This window comes from Penicillium citrinum, assembly GCF_028827155.1.
Source record: "Penicillium citrinum strain IBT 23319 chromosome Unknown utg000009l:1.0-4274883.0:1.0-4276374.0, whole genome shotgun sequence".
Classification (NCBI taxonomy): domain Eukaryota; kingdom Fungi; phylum Ascomycota; class Eurotiomycetes; order Eurotiales; family Aspergillaceae; genus Penicillium; species Penicillium citrinum.
In genome coordinates, this window is record NW_026622694.1 from 2,577,980 (window position 1) to 2,599,105 (window position 21,126).

The following is a 21,126-nucleotide window of genomic DNA, read 5'->3' on the forward strand; positions in this document are numbered from 1 at the left end:
TACGCGGCACAGTGCCACATTTTTGATTTTTATTCTGCTTGCTTTTCTTAATTCTGTCTAAGACATTACCTTGAAAGACGCAAGTCTATTCTATGACTTCAGATTTGCATTGACCTCGAGGTCTTTTATGCGGACTTTATATCCCGGCCGGTACTGGGGGCGTTTCATTCTTGGTTCGTTTTTTTTTTTTTGAGATGTTTCGTACGATTATAGCTGGAAACTTCATAGCATTTGCGGCAGCTTTTTGATATTCAACGCATAATAAGCAGGACTTAAGGAAATTAATGTGATGATTCAATACGTGTTTATTACAGCTTGGACTTGATCAATTCTTCACTAGAACTTATTCGCAAAGTAGCTCGCGAATCTGTGGCTTGACGATACTAGTATTTGAGTTGCAATCTGTAATCTCTCGTCCTGACAATCGACGAAGACACCAAACGGCGATCACGGGCACCATAAGCCTCGGCCACTACATGGAGAGGTTTACCGGATGTAGAGAAGTGAGTCTCAAATCCAGTCCTCTTCGCCTGTCCGAGTAGCTTTCTTTGACCCTTTTCATCCTCCCCGAAGAATCTCCACACCTTTGTCTCTGTATCTCCGTTCCAACTAACATACAAAGATGTTCCATTGGATTCCTTAAAAGCGACCAAAGCAGGCTCCTCATACGGAAGAGCATGCCAGTCGAATTTGAAAGCTCGATAATTCTCGGATCCAGGCCCAAGTCGACCGGAGTCCATTCCGGAAAAGAAAATCGTCGTACCATCAGGTTTATGTTCCGACATGGCTCCATCGTACCCCCAGTTAATGAAGACATTTCCATTTGGAAGGAGCTGCATATTACCCTGTGATCGAACAGAAAGATCCCCCGGTGCGCGGAACTCAGCAAGGAGTTTCGCGGTCCAATTCTCAGTATCCAATTCAACGATCTTTCCGGCACTAAACGCGCGCGTTTGGAGGTCTGGGCCACCCGCAAGATTCTCATGAGCGGAGTTATCAAAGAAAGATATGATTTCCTTGGATCCTTTAGTTTCATGTTGAAGATATTTTCCGTGCATCCTTGTATCGTGTTGCCAACAGAAATCCACCCCTTCTCCAAGCGAAAAATTGGACTTCGGTCCTCCGAGCTGCCAGATGATTTTGCCTGTATCACCATCCATTTTGAAGATCGTGCACATACTCCGGGCGGAGAGAAGATAGTTGTTGTTCTCGGCATCTATATCGAATGCATTCATGTAGAAGTAATGCCATGCTTGGCTGGAATTCACGCCTGTGCCTGCATTGCCGCTTTGTAGGGTTAAATTGGTATCCGCAGGATCAATGTGCTCGAGAGCACTCCATTCCCAAAGAACGCGGTTTGTCTCCATGTCCACCTTCTGGATTTTGTTGTCAAGAACCCATTGTTGAGAGTCTGTCTTTGCTCCATAGGCGGATAGATCTGCAATCTCAGGATCAAAGACCGTGAAAACGGCGGAGCGATTGTCGAAGATCAAAAATTCGTGTTGATCAGCGAGGCTATGTCCACCGCCGGTAATTTGCTTCAGCAATCGATATTTATTATCGAAGATACTGGTATGTCCATGTCCATGGCCCATGGGAGAGTTATGAGAGCCTTCAAAGATCGTGAGAACCTGCTCTCCACGATAATTCTGGACAAGGAAGTTTTCGCTTCGAGGTCCGACATAGCCGAAACCTGACCAAACTAGATCACCTTTATCAGTGTAGATGTATGGTCCAGATTGGGCTGGTCCGTGGCCAGTATTATCTGCATAGATACTCTCTGGCGTGTAGAATATCAGGCCATCGGATGTTTCATTTGTTGCAGGGATGGTGATGTTCAATACAGGGGCTGCGAGATCGGGTCTTGATTTGTAGGCAAGATTTGCTTCGGCGTAGCCTGTGAATAAAATAGCTGTCAAATAAGAGTGATGTCTCATCTTGTAAGATAATGAGACAAGTAATCAATGGTGGTTGATGAAATGTTCTCGATATGCTGTCGCGAGAATACCATCATTTTAACTATCTCCTGCCCAGATAAGGGTCATTTCGTATGCATATCTGCTAACACCAATATATCCGATTGGAATCCGGCGAGGTCCGCCTGACTGGAGATGAAGATGATGATCGTTGGAATAGTTGGAGATCTTCAACTTTGTTTGGTAGTTACAGCCGAAACGTCACTAGTGTAGAATGGGGTTGTGCTGCATAGAGAATCGCGGGGGCGTGCAGTGGGGAATTTATCAACGCCATCAGGAGAAATTGACAAAATGTAGAACATGGGGAAGTATTAAGGAAGGAGCAAACGAGGGAAATGTTATTCATGAATCAATTTGAAATATCTCAAGGGATTCTAAAAGCGAAAGCTTAAGAATAGGTGCCCATGATACCACTAACTAATTCAGGGGACAATAGTTCAGGATGAGTCGTCTAGTAGTAACAATTATCAATTATCAAGACCTTCCTTTTCTGATTTGAACGAACGAGTCCTTTCTATCAGATTACTTTGACTACTGTATTGGCATTAAAATCGACAAGTTGTGAGCACACCAAGTTCGAATTTCACATGATCTCCAGTGCCCTACTTACGTCTCTGCGACATTTGAGAACCCTTGAGTAGGATCTTTGCTGATGGATGCATGGGTCATTCATCAAGTCTCGGCCAATTATTATTACTATTAGTTAGTATCATTGAGTAGCAAATACTACTGACTTTAGATCAGCTAAGTTAATCTCCACCCCTCGCTGTCAGCCTTGTCTTACAGCCCCTCGGGGTTTAGTTCCATTCCCCACATATCACCTCCATTCATCATGATCACTCGCTCGATCTAACGATACTCTACGAGTACGAAGACACAGCCTGATTGACATTCCAGAGGTTTTTTTTTTTTTTGTCCTTTGTGGATATTAAAAGAACTGTGCCACAGGCAGCAGTTCTCGTGTAACTTGGCAGACGTCAATCTGGTGGAAGAACTGCCAATCGAGCCCAGCAGGGCTGCGCATCCCCACCTTTTTTCGCATACTGCGCCACAATGAGAACCGCAGAATCAACAGGGACAATCGTGCTGACTTGCTTAAAGTTGATCTGATTTCTGTTCTCATTTCCAACTTCTTTTCTTTTCTTGTCAAACTTTACTTTTCCTTCCACTTTCGTGATGTCTTACTATCCCCCACCTAATCGTGAGTATCATCTATCTATACTCGAGATCCCCCTCAACTTCAATTTTATACTAATTCGAACAGAGCCGCCATATGGCGCATATCCTCCTCAGGGACATCCTCCACCCCAAGGTTATCATCAACAACCACCTTACCCTCAACAACAACAGCCTTACGGTGCTCCTCCTGGAGGTCCTCCTCCTCCTCAGCAAGGTCACTATCCACCTCAAGGCCAATACGGTCACCCTCCTCCTCCCCAACAACAAGGTTACTGCGGTGCTCCATCTCCACAACCTCACGCCGGATATCACGCCCCATCACCGCAACCACCATATGGCCAAGCTCCTCCTCCTCATGGACAACCACCTTACGGACAAGCGCCCTACGGCCAACCACCACTGGGCCATGCCCCTCCTCCCGGACCCCCCCGGAGGCCCCGGATTCGGCGGTCCACCCCCAGGCGCATACGGTGCACCACCACACGGCGGAGCTCCGATGGGCCATGGCCCTCCTGCCATGCCATCACTAGGCTATGTTCCAGGCCAAACCGCACCCGGTGACTATAGACAACAATGTGACCAACTTCGTAAGGCAATGAAGGGCTTCGGTACTGACGAGAAGGCCCTGATCGCCGTCCTTGCCCCGCTAGACCCGCTCCAAATGGCTGCCGTCCGCGCAACATACACCACTCACATCGGTCGTGATCTATACAAGGACGTTAAGTCCGAAACTGGCGGATACTTTGAACAAGGTCTACTAGCCGTCATCGAGGGACCTTTAATGCACGATGTAATATGCGCACACGAGGCTGTCGATGGTATCGGTACTAAGGAGTGGATGTTAAATGATGTTCTGCTAGGTCGATCGAACGCCGATCTCAACGCCATTAAAACAGCCTACGAGCAGAAATATCGCCGTTCTCTGACTCGGGACGTCGAGGGCGATCTCTCCTTCAAAACAGCCGATTTATTCAAGGCTGTTGTCCGTGCTGATCGTCGTGAGGAATCAGTCCCTGTTAACCCGCAAGCTGTCGAAGACGAAGTTCGTACCTTACATGGTTCCACCGCCGGCCGCATGGTGAATAATATCGCCGAGGTCTCGGGGATTCTGGCACGGTCATCGGATGCAGAACTCCGTGCGATTGACCAGGGGTTCCATAGGCGTTATCACGTTTCGCTGGAGAAACATCTTGAGAAGGAGTTCTCGGGACATATGGAAGACGCTTTCTTGCATATGCTTCGTACTGCGACGGATCCGGCGATGCGGGATGCTATTCTTTTGGAAGAGTGTATGGCGGGGATGGGGACGAAAGATGAGCGGTTGGTTGTTCGTGTGGTGAGGGTTCATTGGAATCGAAATCATAAGGAGCGTGTTAAGGCGGCTTATCGTCATCGCTTCGGTAAGAATCTGGTTGATCGTGTGCGTGGTGAGACTTCGGGTGATTATGGACGTTTGATGGTTGCTCTTTTGGAGTAAGAGTTTGAGGTCAACTCGCTTGACGACTTATAATATCTCATGATATGGTGGTTATCTCCTCGGTGGTGGTTATTTCTTTTGATTCAATTGGATGACGAGATATTGTGATTCTCTTTTTTATGTAATTTATCAGATACCAGGATTTTCTCACGGCATCACTTACGCGAAATGAAAGTACTCTCGATTCCTTATGCATGGTTGATTGTAGAATATCATGTCTTCATACACTAGTGTATTGTCAGAGTGAATGAAAATGCCGAGAGAAGCTTTTGTAGGTTCATTTCATTACATCTCGGGCTAGAAAGTACCTGCAATATGCATGTCGTAGTCATCATAATAATTAATGCAAGGACAAAAAAGTGAAAGACACTTGTGCAACTCCTACACCTATGTTCATGCTCATTTGATCTCCCCGACTATAGTGACTCGCGGACCTGGAAATAGTCCAGTTCGACCAGCATAGCATCCCCAGTACCAATCGTCATTTATATTTTCTACCTCCTTGATGTGAGCACCACGAGGGAAAGACAGTTCATCATCGATTCCATCTTCTGGATAGCAAGACCACCGCGCAAGCACAATGAGTCCGACTCCTCCATCTGGAGGAAAGCGGCGGAGGGGCGGCGCATACTGCGACGTAGGCGTGCCCGGGTTTGAATTCGTGTTGTCAGTTTGTGAATATGTAGAGCTATTGGTCGGCGAGGTGGTAGGACCTCGCAGTCGAGACGCCTTTTTGCGACGCTCTGGACCTTCCTTCCAGCTCCAATGTCCACTACCAATCTCCGGAGATGCAATGGGCCCAGCAGAAGCTGGAGAAGATACCGGAGAGCGATTCATATGCTCTTCCTTCAAGGCATGGCCGCCAACCAAGTCACGGACAATCACACGTCTTTGTCCGTCTTCGCCATCTTTGAATCCGACAATTATCATACGATGACCCGCTAGACAGAGGCGCCATCCATTGTTCCCATTATCCTTGCTGATCTTCGAAGTCACCACGAGCTTCAGATAACAGTTGGAGCAAACATCATAGTCTCCACCATTGCACTGTGAGCAATGGTAACGTGTCACCGATGCTGGGATCGGGTAGGTGCAGATATCACAGTTGGTGGAAAACGAGAGAATCTTGAAGCTTTCACTGAGTGACGTGAATGACTCCGCGGAATTGCTCGATGAAGATGAGTTTGATCTCTCTGAAACCCGCCGAATAGGTATCAACGGATCAGTGCAGCATCGCCCTTGGTTCACGCAATTATTGCAAAAACCCCAGTCGCCTTGATTGCACTGATCACACTTCCAGAAGCATTCGTTTGCGGAGGAAGAGCAGATATCGCAGAATAGCCCGGCTTGCAAACGTCGAGCAGGGCTGTCGTTGGTCAGTCTTCTGTCTTCGTTTATGATCACCTGGGCAGATTCTCGAGGCTTGTCGTACTTCTGAGAGACGAAAAGATGGCCTACATCGGAGACTTGCTCAGGACGGTTGTTTGATGATGCCAGAATCCGTTCAAATGCTGCCTTCGAGCTTTTTTCGAAGCCGCTCCACTGTGGACAGCCCCGACCAGAGCGATAGCATCGAAGGCAGAGATGGTAATTGCCGTTTTTACAGGTTGGGCATCTTTTGTGTAAATCATACTGAATGTCTACCTTGCCACATGAATCACACGAAATTGCCGGTTCAGGATACTGTGCGCTTGGAGGTGAAGGATTACTTGACCTTGATGATCGCGGTCGTCTTTCTGTTCGCGGTGGAACAAGCGGCGAAGAAAACGACGCAATCGAAAGTTCAGTTGGAGTGGATGGGTGCGGTTGAATGGAAGGGGAGCTGACTGAGGTTGGTGAATCCGAGGCAGATTGACTGGTGATATTCCTGGATGAGACTCGTTCTCGTCCGCCTCCCATCCATACTTCCGAAATGTTATTGTCAGAGTCTGTTGCCCGTCGTATCCTGCTAGACGATTGTGCTCTAGGACGTGCCCGACTTCCGCCACGGGTGCGCTCGGAGGTCATGTCACTAGAAGATCTAACCGCTGGTCGTAAAGTATCGTCCGATGTTGACGCTTGATTGACTCGGATTGGCGAAGTAGAGCGTTGGGCACCAGCCTGCTCCGAATTTCGTCGCCGATGCCCTCCCGTCGGACGAGATGTTGAGGAGTCTAGTAGATGAGGTCTGGAAATCGGTGGTCTTCTGTCATTCGCATCCCGTGCCGTCGTTGATATATCATTAGATTCCCTGGCCGACTGAGATCGTGGACGGGTTTGGCTACTACTATGGTGGCTGCCATCGGGCGACTGTCGTCGTCTTTGGCCTTGACGGGGGCGTGGCTGGTGCATATGCCTCCGACGATACGCATCAGCAATGCGCTCACTTAGTTCTTCTTCTTGACTGGGACCGAGATTATCCAGATTGATGTCATCCAGTAATCCTTCTTCTATGATTTGCCGCATGATCTCCTCCTCCATATTTTCGGCTTCCGACGAGAGACTTAATAAAGATCTCAAACTAGATTGATGCTCGATCCTCCTTGTGCGCTCAGTATCAGAGGAATTTCGTGATGAGCGGCGGAGATGCTCTGGCTCGTCCTCACGCCGCCTTCTCGAACGACCGTCCTCTCCATGAGCCCGGCGGGTCTCCCGTCGAGCTTGTGCTCGACTCTCTCGTAGACTCAGCTCTCGAACTTCATCTAATACCCGCCTCTCGTCCTCATCGTCTTCGCTTTCGTTGTCCACCCGGGCCGGAGGGAAAACAGAATCCCCGTGCTTATAACGCTGCGCAATCTCCTCCTTTTCTTCCGATGACCTTGCTTGATCAGGGTGCGCCAAAAGCACCATATCCAGTAAAGTAGTGACAGTAGCATTCGGGCGGGTTCCCCGTACTTCGGCGCGACATGAAGGGCATGTAAATCGGGGCGAAGCACCGGCTGGACGGCGACGTGATCCTTGTGCTGCAAACCATTCTTTCAGACAAGAGCCACAAAACGTATGCAAACAGTCGAGGAGGGTGAGGGGCTGATATAGGAGTTCAGTGCAGATCTAATCAACAAGAAAGTCTAGATCAGCAAATCATTACAGGCAAGGGGGCGGGAGTAAAGTGGTGATATGGAATGCTTCTGGAATGGAATAAGACATAACACCTACCGAGCAACCCAACTCTTTTTCCAGGTCGGCCAACCCAGGACTTTGCACTTGAGACATCAGAAAGAAGCCACCAGGGCTATATCCCCACGAATATGTCCCTGTGTTTGGGGGGGGTGACTGGGTGGAAATCGAAGCACAAAGCCAAGGAACGAAGGTGGTCACAACCAAGGCTCAACCGAGTGGGATGTGCGAAGGGCAACGGCTCCACCCGAGCTTATCGTCAACTCCGCTCGAACTGGCACTTTCCCACAACAACCTGCTGACCTCAAAGCTCTATTCTGTTCATTCTCTTTTGGGTTGATTATTTTTACTTGCGGCTCATGGTTTCGTCGGTGTCGGACTAATGTTGCATTGTGCAACCAGACCTGAAAGATCTGACAGTTCCTCGGGATAAACAGCCTACCATGCGCCGGGAATCGATGGGCACGAAAAGGATGGATTCTGAAGGCAGGTCGACTTGATTTACTGGATTTGTGCAGCCCTTATGAGCCTATTTTCCAGAAGATTATTGGATTCAACCTCCAAGTGCCACGAGTCTGTCTTACCTCGATTTGATTAGTGTCGAGAATCACCATCCTTGAGCCCACCATCCCACGATTATATTATTACTCGGGCACAGACATAACCGCATATGAAAGATTCAAGCTAATATTCCTCAAGTTCTATATCAACCTGAAAAGCCTATTGGCCCGAGAGTGATATTTAGGAGGATTTCAATAATATCTCAGTCAATATACAGCCCCTCCAAGAAAAGATTCGACCGAATGCCAACAGATTCTGAGATGACTGTGGAGGGTATACATACTCAAGACTATCTTCGGAGTTATGTGCTTCCAGGAAAGTTCAGAATTGGTATACAGCATTTCACCTTTCCGGGATGGAAGGTGGCCGTGATATTAAGGGCATGAGAATGAGCAGTCTGGTCAAAACTTGCGCAAAGGCATCTCCACGAGTGTCAATTTCCCCAGACAGATAAAGTACTTGATTTTGGCAATCAGTGTCTGCTCATATATTATTTCATGAAGTACCTTCATTTACTGTTTCAATTCATTTTCTACTTGAAGAAGTGTAGTCACTGGCACCAAAGATCTTCTCAGCTCGGAATCTATAAGACTACCCTCATGGGCATGCTCTGACCTGGAGTACATTCTGTGTTAAGCACAAAGAATATGGTAATCTCAGTAACTATTGAAGAAGTCCACAGCCAGTGCTTCATTGCCAGTCGAGTGATATCCTTCACTCAGACCTTGTCAAATTTTACGCCTAGATGGCCAACGCAGATCGGTGGTGGCGTCAATGCAAGACACGTCCTTCCTACTACTACTACCGTCGCCTCCACAAAGTCAAACATACTCGCATCCGTACATAGAAAGGATACTTCAAAGTGACAGTAGGGTTACTAATTGTGAAATCTAACAACCAAAGGCCCCAACTCAGATTAGCGCGAAGAATGCAACACATACTTCATCGCCACCAGCAAATGGCGAAAGATACGTAGCAGAGTTTTCTTCAAAATTCACCTCCCCTTTCAACCAACAATTGCGAAGACCATTGCGGTGTGGCTTTCTCCATTGAAAAAATCCTTTTTCTCAAGTCTTGTGAAGGCGATCTGAGCCACAGCGGTGAGGAACAGCGCAGTATGAGGAAGTCTAAAGACCATTACGAAATATGAACAATTGACTTTTTCCCACCTGATGGTGAAAATGTAACTTTGCTTTCAGGTGAGACTATGACTGACACTGGACCCAGAGGCGCGCGAAGCAGGGAGGATTATATGATTGTTTTGTTAATCCATGGTAACATGTCATGGCTCTCGCCAGTTCATACGTCTTACTATGAAAGGCAGTCTTCTCCACAGTGGTGGCTATGGTGTTATGCCGGAGCTTTCGGGACTTGTCCTTGTGCCTTAGACATAATGTTTTCTAAGCAGCTTCATCCGTGTAGCCACTACATGCGGGGGCTCTAGTCAGATATCTGCAGAAGGTCATTCAGCATGGAGATCCCGGCGCACAATGCAAGCGTGCAACGGTTGACAGCCGTGTGGACGAGAGCATTCGTCCGGGAAAGCCAGCGTTCATCGCCTATTGAGAAAGAAAAAAAGCGGGGAAAAGAGATATGCATCTGACAAACAATCCGGGGGCTGCGCGGTTTGAGGTCGGTTGTGGCTCGCAAAGAGGAGTACATTCGTGATTCAAAGAGGGGAAGAAAGTATAAACAAGACGCTGAGGCACGCGTAATACAACTCAAAGTACATTTGATGCTTTCATCGGCCCCTTAGAGATGTTCCAGATTGTTCCGTTCTCTCGTGACGCGGACAGCTGGTGCATGGCGTTGGTCATTGAGGGGCACGAATGCTGACGTTGTGAAAGCTGGAGGAGCGCGGGGTTATCCATTGCCTCGGGCAGCCCTTGTGAATATGAGAGCAATCACAGTTTCGGAATCAGCATTAGTGTCAGTATCGATATCGGCGTCCAAAATCACAGCTGAGAAGAGAAGACGGAAAGGGTAGAACGAAAGACGTACCCCGCAGTGGAAGAAGGCGCAATGCCACATGTGCACTCGTCTCCAGGAGAGATGCGTTTGAGGCTGGTACATAGCGCGGAGTATTTGATCTTCTTTGGCTAACCATTGGGCATTTATCTCACAGTGGGAATGTACTGTGTTTATGGGTCGATAACGCCTGCGGGCATCAACATAGAATGGGGGTTGCGAAGTCAAGTCATTCCAGTTAGGGCAGATCAGGTAAATGAAACAGATATTGAGAGTCCATAGCAGGCTCTTCAATTCATAACAGTTTGGATGGTTTTCTATCAAAGATAGACTTTTATTTCCTACTATTGATTAGCAGTTTGAGTAGTGGTAATACTAAGGTAGTCCGAAGTCTCCTGAGACTACTTCAAACCCCGCCCTATCTGGGTAGAAGCTCTGGCCATAGCCCCCTCGATGATCTTCCAAAGCTCTTCTTAGACTGGCGAGGAGTATAGTACTTCTACAACACTGACTGTGCCTTTTTTTTCGACGCTTGTTGCGGAAGCAACATAACAACAAACAATCCTAAGTATCCGAAGTAAGCTCAACTAGGGAAAATGGACTTCTCGAAATGGGCTACCAATGATACTACTATTGCCCAAGGACATAGATCAATTGTACCTGAAAAATGTTTCTTTTGCGCAGCCACTGAAGCGATTGCCCTATCTTCCTTAGTCTATCGGAGACCTCCACAACATCATTCAAGAAAGGGAAAATCACATCGAGGGAGCTCAGATCCCATAAATGCGCCGTGGCTCTCTCACGCATAATAGCGTGCTTTAGGTTTAATTCGCTGGTCTCTGTTATCAGGAGCAGAGTACTCCAGCTGCTGCGCCCAAAGCAAATTTCTGACTGGATTCCAGTCCGGCAGTAGCGCGACGACGGCGGACGCCTCTCCCGCCACGGTGACTTCTGAGGTTTGACTCCCGAGAAACAGAAAAAATGCAAGAAAAAAAAAAGAACTTCAAATGGTTGGGATTTTGGTAACATCGCACAATGCCGTCTCATGACGGACTGCAGGGCCGATGCATAGTCCCACGAGCAACTATCGGGACTTTGATAATCCTATCTCTCTTGTCTTTGGACCGTTTTGCTAGGATCGCATGACCGTCGACGCTTCGCGCGGTACGCCCTGGAGCTCATTGGAGAACCGAGCTTTAGAGATTTTATGATCTGGCGCGACCTCTTACGATCGTCTGAACTAGACGACGGGAGCTACTTTGGCTCTACACTCGGGCCTATTGTACACGAAGAGGTGGAACTTTACGAGTGGAAGGTAGATTCCGCCGAGGGCAATAATAGAAACGCCATAGCTTTAAGCTGAAACAATAAGTCCCGTTAGACTGGCCAGATGTATAGAGTACATGTCTTTTACATTACCTTTTTAAGCGCCGCATCGGCGAATCAAGCTACACAAACACACGTTCAACTGGAAACTGGTCTCCGGTCCTCGGAGTATACTTGCAGAGGAGGACGATCCTCCGCAGTCACGAAAATCAAACCTTCAACTTGAACGCCCCCCAAAACCCCGGGGTTTGAAGCCCCTGAAAGATAAGGGTACTCCACGTACTCCTAGGTATACAAATGGATGTCCTGCACTGACCTTCAACATGCATCAAATTGTCAGTTCGCCGCACTAATGCACCGCCTTATGTACGGAGTGCAGCCCACCAAGTTACATGCAGCCACAAGCCCCACTACTAACCGCCAACCATCGAGTTGTATCAACGGGATCCTACGCACTGACTACCGCACGGAGAAATCTAGGCTACGGTCGACCGAATCATTGGCGTGGGTCTTGGCAGGCTCCGCCAGTCTCATGCTATGCATAAGCGTGTTCAAGTATGTATGTACTAACAATGTACTCCGCGGACGTTACTTATTTTTATGAGGCTTTGGATGTGCAAGCTGTACGCTTGTACTCCATTTGTTGCATCCCTTCCAAAGTTGTATATGTGTATGTACATCTACCGCACGGATCAAAGCTGCAGCCTTCTACTACATACTAGTAGTATGATCGTCTGAGCGCGTCGCTTCGTACATACATAGTACATACTGCGGAGGTAATCACTTTGGCCAATTTGCGAGTGTGATAATGGGGGCCGTTATGGCACGTCCCCTTGCAATCAATACCATGTAGGTACCTTGTCCGACAACGTGTCCCTCTCCTGCAGAAAATAGCAACGATCATGTGCCCCCCGCAATGCATCAAGGCGTTTGTCTACATCAGCAGTGGAAAGGTTTATCTTTGAGCTTGGAGATACTAGGTACAATTTGATGCTAGTATACCCTAAACACTACTGCTAGACAGGCGCTTATAGCTGAAATTGCCTACAGGGCGGGGTAAAAGTAAATCTACTCGAGCTACTAGCTACTAGTAGCTCCAGTCTAAGAAGAAAGTACCCGTAGTAAGCAACATTCTCCGATTAACGTGAAACAAGACATAATGAGACAATTGATTGTGTTTCCATTATATCGACACGGTAGTAGCTAGAAAAAGCTTTTGAGAGGTCAATTGAATGAAAATGATTGAAAATGACAATGCGCATGCTTAGACAAGAAGCTCAATTGAAGCTGATAAAGTTAAAGCTGGAAGAATTCTGAGAAAGGCCTGCCAAGTGCATACAGAGCTACATCTATTCGCGGGTTGACTTCCCTTATCAGAGAGGCAGTATTCCCCGCAAATATGGGCAGGGGTACAGCATCTCACGCAATCCACATCCCCGGAGCAGATCCTTCGCGGGGAATGCTCGCACGACAGCTGCCCACCGAGTGCGTCGTGAGCAATACTGTAGCAAATATTTGACATTTGGGGCTGACCCACGATCCACCGCGGGGTTTGCGTATCTTTGTTCTCCGAAGTTTCAGCGAAGCCGCTTCTCAACACTTTCTCGTCTCAAGCCATTACTCTCGAGTGGTTGCCATTCATTTGATTTAAGTCGTGGTGGCAATTATGTGGCGATGGACTAAACATTGAGGTACCATCGATGGCGGCGTCTGGGCGGACATACTAGAGATCGGTGAGGCGATTGCTCGTTTCAAGGTTCCTAGATTAGAGTGGTCTATGGTGGACAGTGCTTGGGTGTCAGTGGGCCGACAGGGAAGCTTTCCATTTCTGAGTTTAGTCATTCAGCCACCAAAGCGCCGAGGGAGGTGGGGCCCGTATAGAGCATTGAAGGACCCGGTAAGTGTCATTTTCGGTGAGTGGAAGAGAAACGAACGAAAAGGGGATGTAGTGGCGATCAATCTAGGAATTGAAGCAATCGGTGTGCAAGCGGTGTCAATTGCGTGATATTGCTCAGGTCTGAAAGATGAAACTAGTCTGGAGGTTCGTTGAAAGGTTCGACGAAACCTAGTCGATCTCGTATAAGAAAGCTATAGTGGGAACCTTGGGGCTTCGTATAAACTACTGAGTCAGCATCGATATATGAGAGTAAATACTCCAAAGTAGATATTAAGAAACTAAGATCTAGGGCTGAGAACTCTCCGAGCCGGGAGTACCAACCCCAAAAAGTGGAAATCACCGTTAGCAAGGGGGACTATGCTAGACAGGATTAGAAGCAGAACTGGCACTAGATAAAATTGGACCTGGTCAGAGCGCTCGGGCGCTTCGGCGGGGTTTCACGAAGATTTGCGAACGGAATAAGATGTGATTTCGGGTGGTCCCAGCCCATGGGCCGATACGATGGACAGATGGTCCTAGCCCCGGCTAACGATGACTAGAGGATTATCCATAAAGCGACTTCGGTGAATGAATGAGCACAATAGGATCACACATTACTCTCACAGATGGGATAGTTTCGCCGTTGTGCATCCCCAAGTATCGATATCGGACGAAAAGTGCACGGATATTCACAGGTTCGACTTTAATTTTTTTTTCCACATAGTGTTTGAGGTGGTGAGTCGCTAGGCTGAAGGGGGTAGAGCAGCCAACGGGCGTTATCGTCTGGATGTCTTGGTACAGATATGGTTCAACCTTCATGCGACCTTGCAGCAAATCGTGGTCGAGACTTTGTTTTTGCGCAATTCAATTACATTAAGTTTATATTTGTTATCATCAACTTTGTAATTGTTATGATCAATGTATCTTGAATAAGTATTTGAGCTAGATACTATCTAGAACAATTCGAACGAACACCCGGAGACTTGATGCATGTATGCATTTAGTATCGTCTAGGGTCCATCATTGCGTGTAAAAGATTACTAGTATCATAGTATGTATAACTAGTTAGAGGTATGTACATAGCAAGTCTGCCCCTCTTCTCTGTAAATGGGGCAATCGACTGAAAAATCTGGAGAGATCAACATGGCTTACCCTGCAGACTCGACTTGGGACGATCGCGGCTGGCTGGTCAGATGAACGCCGCTAGAGCAGTCTCGGCCCTTTCACAAGTTGTTGGGGGGTCGACGGCTTTTCCATTCTGAGCTTTAGCGCGGCAAGGTGGAAATCTAGTTTGATCGAGCCACCTCCCAGCTCTACTTCCACCCAGTGGCGAAGAATGAAGAAAATTCTGACTGCTAGGGGTATTAAGTCAATTTCGATCAAAATAAAAAAAATTTAAGGCTAGACTACATCTGTGTATGTATATACAAGGGAAACTCAGGGGTTGGGTGGGGGTCAGCCATCGGGATATACAGTACTGTCAACGGGTTTAGTTACAATGAGGATAGTGGCTTTTATTTGCCTTCTCTGTAAGACAAAGCTATGTACTAATTACTACATGTGTGCAACATGTGTGCAGTACGGAGTACTATGTACCTAGTCTGTTAGCAGTACTGCAGATTTTGACAAAGCTAGAATTACAGACGGGAAGATGAGACATGGGCGATCGGAGACCATCCCAAGTGTAGATGTGGAGTCGAGTGTTTATACAGTACAGCTACTAAATTACTCTGAACATTATACATAGTCCTAATTGATATTTACTCGGTAGTAGTATTGGTATATTTAGTATACCCCGAGCATAGTTCTGAGCAACTGAATTGAAATACATGTAGTGATTGAATCAATGTAGGACTCGGGTGTTTGGCTTATTTATAGGATTGCTTCCACAGACATATATCAATAAAAAGATGTTCATAATTACACAGCATCACGCTGATTGTCTTTCTCAATTAAATAATAGAGGACTATTAGTACTAGTCTAATATTCCAGAATGCAAATTTAGTGTAACAATACTACACCGAAAGAGGTCGATGGTGGCACTAGTTGCGGTAACAATATGGCTCGGTCGCAAGTGATACAGAAGACACTGATTGACTTCCGAGTGTCGCCAATATGCCAGTCATATTTTACCAATGCTATTGCGGCTGTTAAATATTCTCCGCGATGAACTACAGAGTACATAGCGTACATCAATACTCTTTACTTACATAGTTTACTGCTATAGAATAGATTGTACATAGTATGGAGTATGTAGTGGATTTACGATGGGATTGGCTGTTGGAGCCCAGACCCTTCGCCAAGCAGGCGCAAACCAAGGAAGTCGCGACCCTCGGGCCTGTCAAATGCATCTTGACGTCATCCCCGTTCTGCGTGGCATTAGCGTTGACACTCTGGAGATAAGGACAGTACAAATCCCCATTGCTACTATGAAAGGTAAGATTTTGATATCCATGGGTCTATCAGATCAATGATCAATGGGATCATAGAACGAGATTCACTATCAAAGGAACTACCCTAGCCACTGATACTCTAACACACATACACATGTGTAGATTGTTCACGGCACTTTCCAGGGTTGAATGGTTCATGCTGCGATAAGAAAAACCCCGGGTTCGGTCGGCACCGTAGTCTCCGGCTTTCGCGGCACACTGGAGTCGGTGGAGTACGGAGTGCAGCTTGTCGATCCACCGTGCGATATCCAACTTCATGTACGACAGTTTCACCCTTCGAGTTCCAACTCGTCTGTGTTGCAGAGGATACAGAGAATACAGAATTGGGTATTCCTATACATTGCCCTGCTACAATCTATGTCGCTCAATCAATCAATTCAGTAATTTTATCTACAATTTAATTCTCATCTGTTAAAACGGCGCGTCTCACTACATAGGACTTGTACAGGAAATTCTCGGGGAAGGACTCCTTGCATTGGGTGGCATTCTTAAAATTTCAGAAAGGGATCTCAGATAAAATAAAATCAACCATACCCTATCGTCCCGATCACCTAATGTAAGGCGAGTATTTCGTCCATGGTTTTACAATGGAGTCGTCCCGTTCCATGGCCTGTCTCAATCCCTCTCGAACCTGTTTCTGTCCAAGATTCAATTTCCCCATTGACGTGAGATGAGATCGAAGAGGGGCAATAGTGCATGTCGCACCCTATTTGAGATTAGCGAATGATCTAGCTGTGATGCGATGCTTCAAGACGTGCGTGCTGTGTACCCCCATGCCGCGCATTGCGATTGTGGGGTGAAAAGTACTCCGTACAGTTGAGTTAGTTGCCTTGGATCCAAGTGTCTGTCCAAGAAGACAAACCAAGGAACTCGGGCCTCCGATACGATAAGAAACACATACCAATTACCAAGAGCAGTCTAGAGTACCTAGGGTCGATAAATTATACCAGAGTGACAGCCAGTGTCTCGGGATCATCAGTGGTATCTAGAAGATGTATTCCGTACCTTTCCTCATTCTTTTCCAATTCTCCCTTACCCCCCACTGATGACATCCTGGTCTCTCCCGTCGAAGATCTAAGGGGGGGCACGACGTAAGTATCGGTTGTACAGTGGCCATGTACGTCAGGCCAGAAACAGGGAAGATACAATAGATTGCGACAGAGTGGACATTCCCCCAATGATTAGCGCCAGGAGTGGGCTGAGCAGGAGGGTTGTAGTCCGACGAGAATGAATAAGGGCCTCGTGCAGGACCATGTGCGGGACAGAGTAAGCTAGGTACTAGATACATGAAATAGTCGGAGTATACCTCTGAATTGAATATGTAATTAGTTGTGGCTTTAAGAATTAGTCACTTTTTTTCATGTATGTACAAAATATATGGAACAAATGTTAAGAAAATGGTCAAACTCGAGTGTACATGCAATGGAAAAAAAAAAGTGGAAAAGCCCCCCGCCCCACTACTGCGTGTCCCCAACGCAGCACAGAGTCAACTCCATTTTATACGCGACGCACTGACGAGCATTCAAAGCGGAGTCAACAACTGCAAGCCGCACCGGTTTTCCCAGGCGCTTGGAGTCCTTTATTTATCTTGTTCCACTTTTTTGTTAAAAAAAAATCGATTTTTTTTGTTAGTGATTTTTAGATTTTCCATTATTATTTTTTATGCTGGGAAAGTATATGGAGTAACCCCCCCTAATCCACCCCCAGTTATATTGCCAGGCTTATCTCTCCCTGCCCGGATTCTTCTTCTCTTTTTTTCTCTCTCCATCCCTCCTCCTCTTCCTCCTCCACCCCTTTGAGGTCTCTTTTGATCTGGAAGAAAGATTCTCTCTCTTCAATTCGAGGATCCTGGTCAATCTTCTCTTCTTCCATTTCTCCCCATTCCTCTCCAATCCCAACGGTCAGAGCGGCAATGGCTTGGTAAATTCGCCCCCCGCGCTATCACGACTTCCAGGGTACTTCTGAGGTACATTTGAGTGAGGTGATTGCCCTACTCAATCATCCCATTCGCCCCCGCGGCTGTGCCGGAGCTCTTGTACATTTCACTTTTTGTATCTTTTTTTTATTATTATCATTATTCTCTTGTCGGTTTTTTTTTCTTTTCTCGTTCTGCATCTCTTTTTATTATTTATTTTATTTCACCCTCTGAGGTTGATCGGCCCACTTCCAACCTATCTCCACCGATACGGGATCTCGCCACTTTGATACAACCATAAATTCAACGGGTAAGAGAATTTATTTGATAAGCTCCTTCACTGTCTGCCCTTCCCACCTCTTTTTTTTCTCTTCTTCTCTTCTTTTCTTTTTTGCTGTTTTATTATTTTCATTTTCCCATTCTCACTCCGACCAAGGTTCTCTATGGTCGGTGTTACTGTTACTGTGCTGTGATACTTCACTGCTTGCACCCCACTGGCTCTTTCCTATCGCCATCTGGTGCCACCAGCTGCATCTTCCCTCCACCCCCGGCTTCCACTTCTTCTCTCCCCCACTTTACTCCATCACCATTTCGCCTGGTGCGCATGGTTATGCCGTCTCCGCTTCTGTTCTTGTCCGTTTACTCTATTACTCCTCCCCCTCAAGCCTGCTTCTTTCGCCACAGCTTCCAAATTTAAAACATCGAGACCATTGAACTAACTGGAAGCTGTCTTCTCTCTCTCATTACAGGGTCCGTGGAGTCGACATCCAATTCCTGAAATAAAAATATTCCCCTTTTCCACGATATATATACCAACATTTCCGCTTCTTGTGTTGAGACACACAGGTCGGCCGGATGCCATACACTGCGCCATTGAAGTCGTTGCTCTCCGCGCAGCACATCGAGTACAGTGATTCCTCTCCCGAGGTTCGTCCCGAGAGACCAGCGCTTGCCCGATCTGCGTCAGCACGGGTGCAAAACTCCCGCAATTATTCTTCTACCTCGTACGTCCGTCGACACCGCAGAAGCCCGTCAATTTGCAATAAACCAGCGGTGCATTCCTTATCGGAACCGACTTCCCGTGCTTCTCCAGTTATTGACCCCCATGCCAGTCTCCGTCAGTCTCCGCCACCTTTGAACAATGCTGTTATTCCACCAGGGGCGGTGATTTCACCCCCCGAATCGGCCCACAATTCGGACGAGGAGTCTTCTCCCAATTCAATTCTCAAGCTCGAGGAGCTCGAGGCCGCGGTAAGATCGATCGAACAACGCAAAGAAAGCTCGCCAGAGAGGCAACCGAAGAAAATGGGTCCAGCAGACCAACAGGGCACCGAGGCCCGATCTTCATCGAGTGAAACAACAACGAAAGCGGATCCAAATCCACCAAAACCTAATCTCATTCGATTATCCAAGGAAGCCCGCAAGATAGCACATTCTCGATCGTCAACCGAAACAGCAATTGATTATAAGAGAGAGGAAGCACTGACGAGCTCGCCCGATGAAAGCGATGCGGATATGTCACCAAAGCCACCCATGGTTAGAAAGAAGTCTGGTGAACTGGTTCGTCCGGCACTGCGACCTGCAACAGCTCGACGACGCCCTTCAAGCATGCCGGGTACTCCGGTCTTTGCCAAGGCCGTTCACTTCGATGCACAACTGGAACACATCCGTCATTTCTTGCAACTAGATCGACCTCTCGCTGTCAGTGCCGAGACATCTCCTGTCGATAGCCACGACACCGAGGGCGAGTTTCCTTTCGGCCAGAGTGCAACTGAAGGTACCCGTTCATGGGAGTGGGAGCTTCGGCTTTCTAATTTCCCTGAAGATCCATCTTCCCGTGTCACTCAACCTGTCCGCTTGGAACGACTCTTCCTATCAACAGACAAGTCGATGCTCGTAGGGTCTATTGCGGTGGCCAACCTTGCTTTCCACAAGCAAGTAGCTGCGCGGTTCACCTTTGATTATTGGAGAACAGTATCGGAAGTGAGCGGCACATATTGCCATGATGTTCACCACCAGCATATGAATGATGGATACGACCGCTTCTCTTTCGACATCAAGCTTGATGACCAGGCAAAACTCGAGAACAAGACCATGTTCATTTGCATCCGCTACAATGTGGCTGGCCAAGAGTTCTGGGACAATAACAACAATATGAACTACCAAGTCGACTTCCTCAAGTCGCAGAGATCGACCACCGCTAGTAGTTCGCCCAGCAAGAGAGGATCCACAGGACCACGCCCTGCTCTCCCCCGCAGTCGATCCTTTACTGGCTCACACAGTCGTCCGCACTCCATGCCTCCATCATTCGAGGATGCATCGGATGTCAGCAAAAAGGTTCCATTCTCGAACCCTTTCAATTCCGCCAAGTCCCCTCCGCTAAGTAGAGCCACATCGAACGACATCGACACCGTTGGACCACCGAAACGACGTGAGAACCCAAACCAGCAAGCTTTTGGTAATCGATATGATTTTGGAGCCTCCCTGAATGCCGCCATGCGGACCAAGCAGCCAGTCGACCGGACCACTCTGACTGCTCGCGCCCGGTCGGGTCAGCCTATTGAAACCACGTCGAACAAGCCCGTTGTGAGAGATTTTGGGATTGGTTCTGGCCAAAACTCTGCTGTGAGCGATAACGCTCAGAAGGATGATCTGAAGCCATCCTCACTGGTGTCTAGCAAACCATGCCTCGAGTCCTCGGTGTACAAAGAGTTGGTGGATAAGTACTGCTTTGTAGGTGTCACTTGATCAAGTTTGTGCTTCATGATAATCGACTAACCAAAACGTTCAGTATGGATCACCTAAGTCCTCGCCGCCTAAACCCCAAAGTTTCTCGGTCAATGTGAACGGCGAGGCGGGCTCCAAGTACTTATCCCCTGGGACACCCTCGCCTCCTCTTTCACCTCGTTCTCCGGCTCCACTGGAGTCGTCTGCGAATGAGGCACCTCGCGAGTCTCGTCCCGCATCCTCATCGCCCCCGGCTGCCAGCCCCCGATCTTCGCCGCGGGTATCCCCTTCTCCCATGTCTTTTCGCTTTCCATATAATTCCTTGCAGCATGGATTTATGAAGGACCCTCAATCATCCCCAGTCATCCGAGGGTGAGTGACATTTTAGATGCTTGGCCGTCACGGAGTCCAGCTACTATACCTCTCGCCACATCTTTTGCATCTTGTTAACAATTCCTTTGAAGAGACTTCGATATTCCTTTCCTGGAGATGGATCGCCCTGTTGATTCGTTTTATTTTCCTCCCGTTGCCGATTTTTCATATCCTCCCCTAGTCGGCGCCCAGTGATAGC

The 21,126-nt window shown here is 47.6% G+C and overlaps 4 protein-coding genes across 4 annotated transcripts; 2 read left to right on the plus strand and 2 right to left on the minus strand.

Moving 5' to 3' along the window:
* Positions 1-383: 383 nt before the first annotated feature.
* N7469_010438 (arylsulfotransferase family protein) lies at positions 384-1,937 on the minus strand (the record flags this gene model as incomplete). Its single annotated transcript, XM_056649343.1, has 1 exon — positions 384-1,937. The coding sequence occupies one exon, from the start codon at positions 1,935-1,937 to the stop codon at positions 384-386; it is 1,554 nt and encodes a 517-aa protein (XP_056496474.1).
* Positions 1,938-3,249: 1,312 nt separating this feature from the next.
* N7469_010439 (annexin) lies at positions 3,250-4,632 on the plus strand (the record flags this gene model as incomplete). Its single annotated transcript, XM_056649344.1, has 1 exon — positions 3,250-4,632. One exon carries the CDS (start codon positions 3,250-3,252, stop codon positions 4,630-4,632), a length of 1,383 nt encoding a protein of 460 aa, XP_056496475.1.
* A 399-nt stretch (positions 4,633-5,031) lies between these two features.
* Positions 5,032-7,824, minus strand: N7469_010440 (SH3 domain protein; the record flags this gene model as incomplete). Its single annotated transcript, XM_056649345.1, has 2 exons — positions 5,032-7,662; positions 7,768-7,824. 2 exons carry the CDS (start codon positions 7,822-7,824, stop codon positions 5,032-5,034), a joined length of 2,688 nt encoding a protein of 895 aa, XP_056496476.1.
* Positions 7,825-18,683: 10,859 nt separating this feature from the next.
* Positions 18,684-21,122, plus strand: N7469_010441 (protein phosphatase regulator GAC1; the record flags this gene model as incomplete). The annotated part of the gene is made up of 3 exons (XM_056649346.1): positions 18,684-20,561; positions 20,620-20,927; positions 21,020-21,122. The coding sequence occupies 3 exons, from the start codon at positions 18,684-18,686 to the stop codon at positions 21,120-21,122; spliced, it is 2,289 nt and encodes a 762-aa protein (XP_056496477.1).
* Positions 21,123-21,126: the final 4 nt, after the last annotated feature.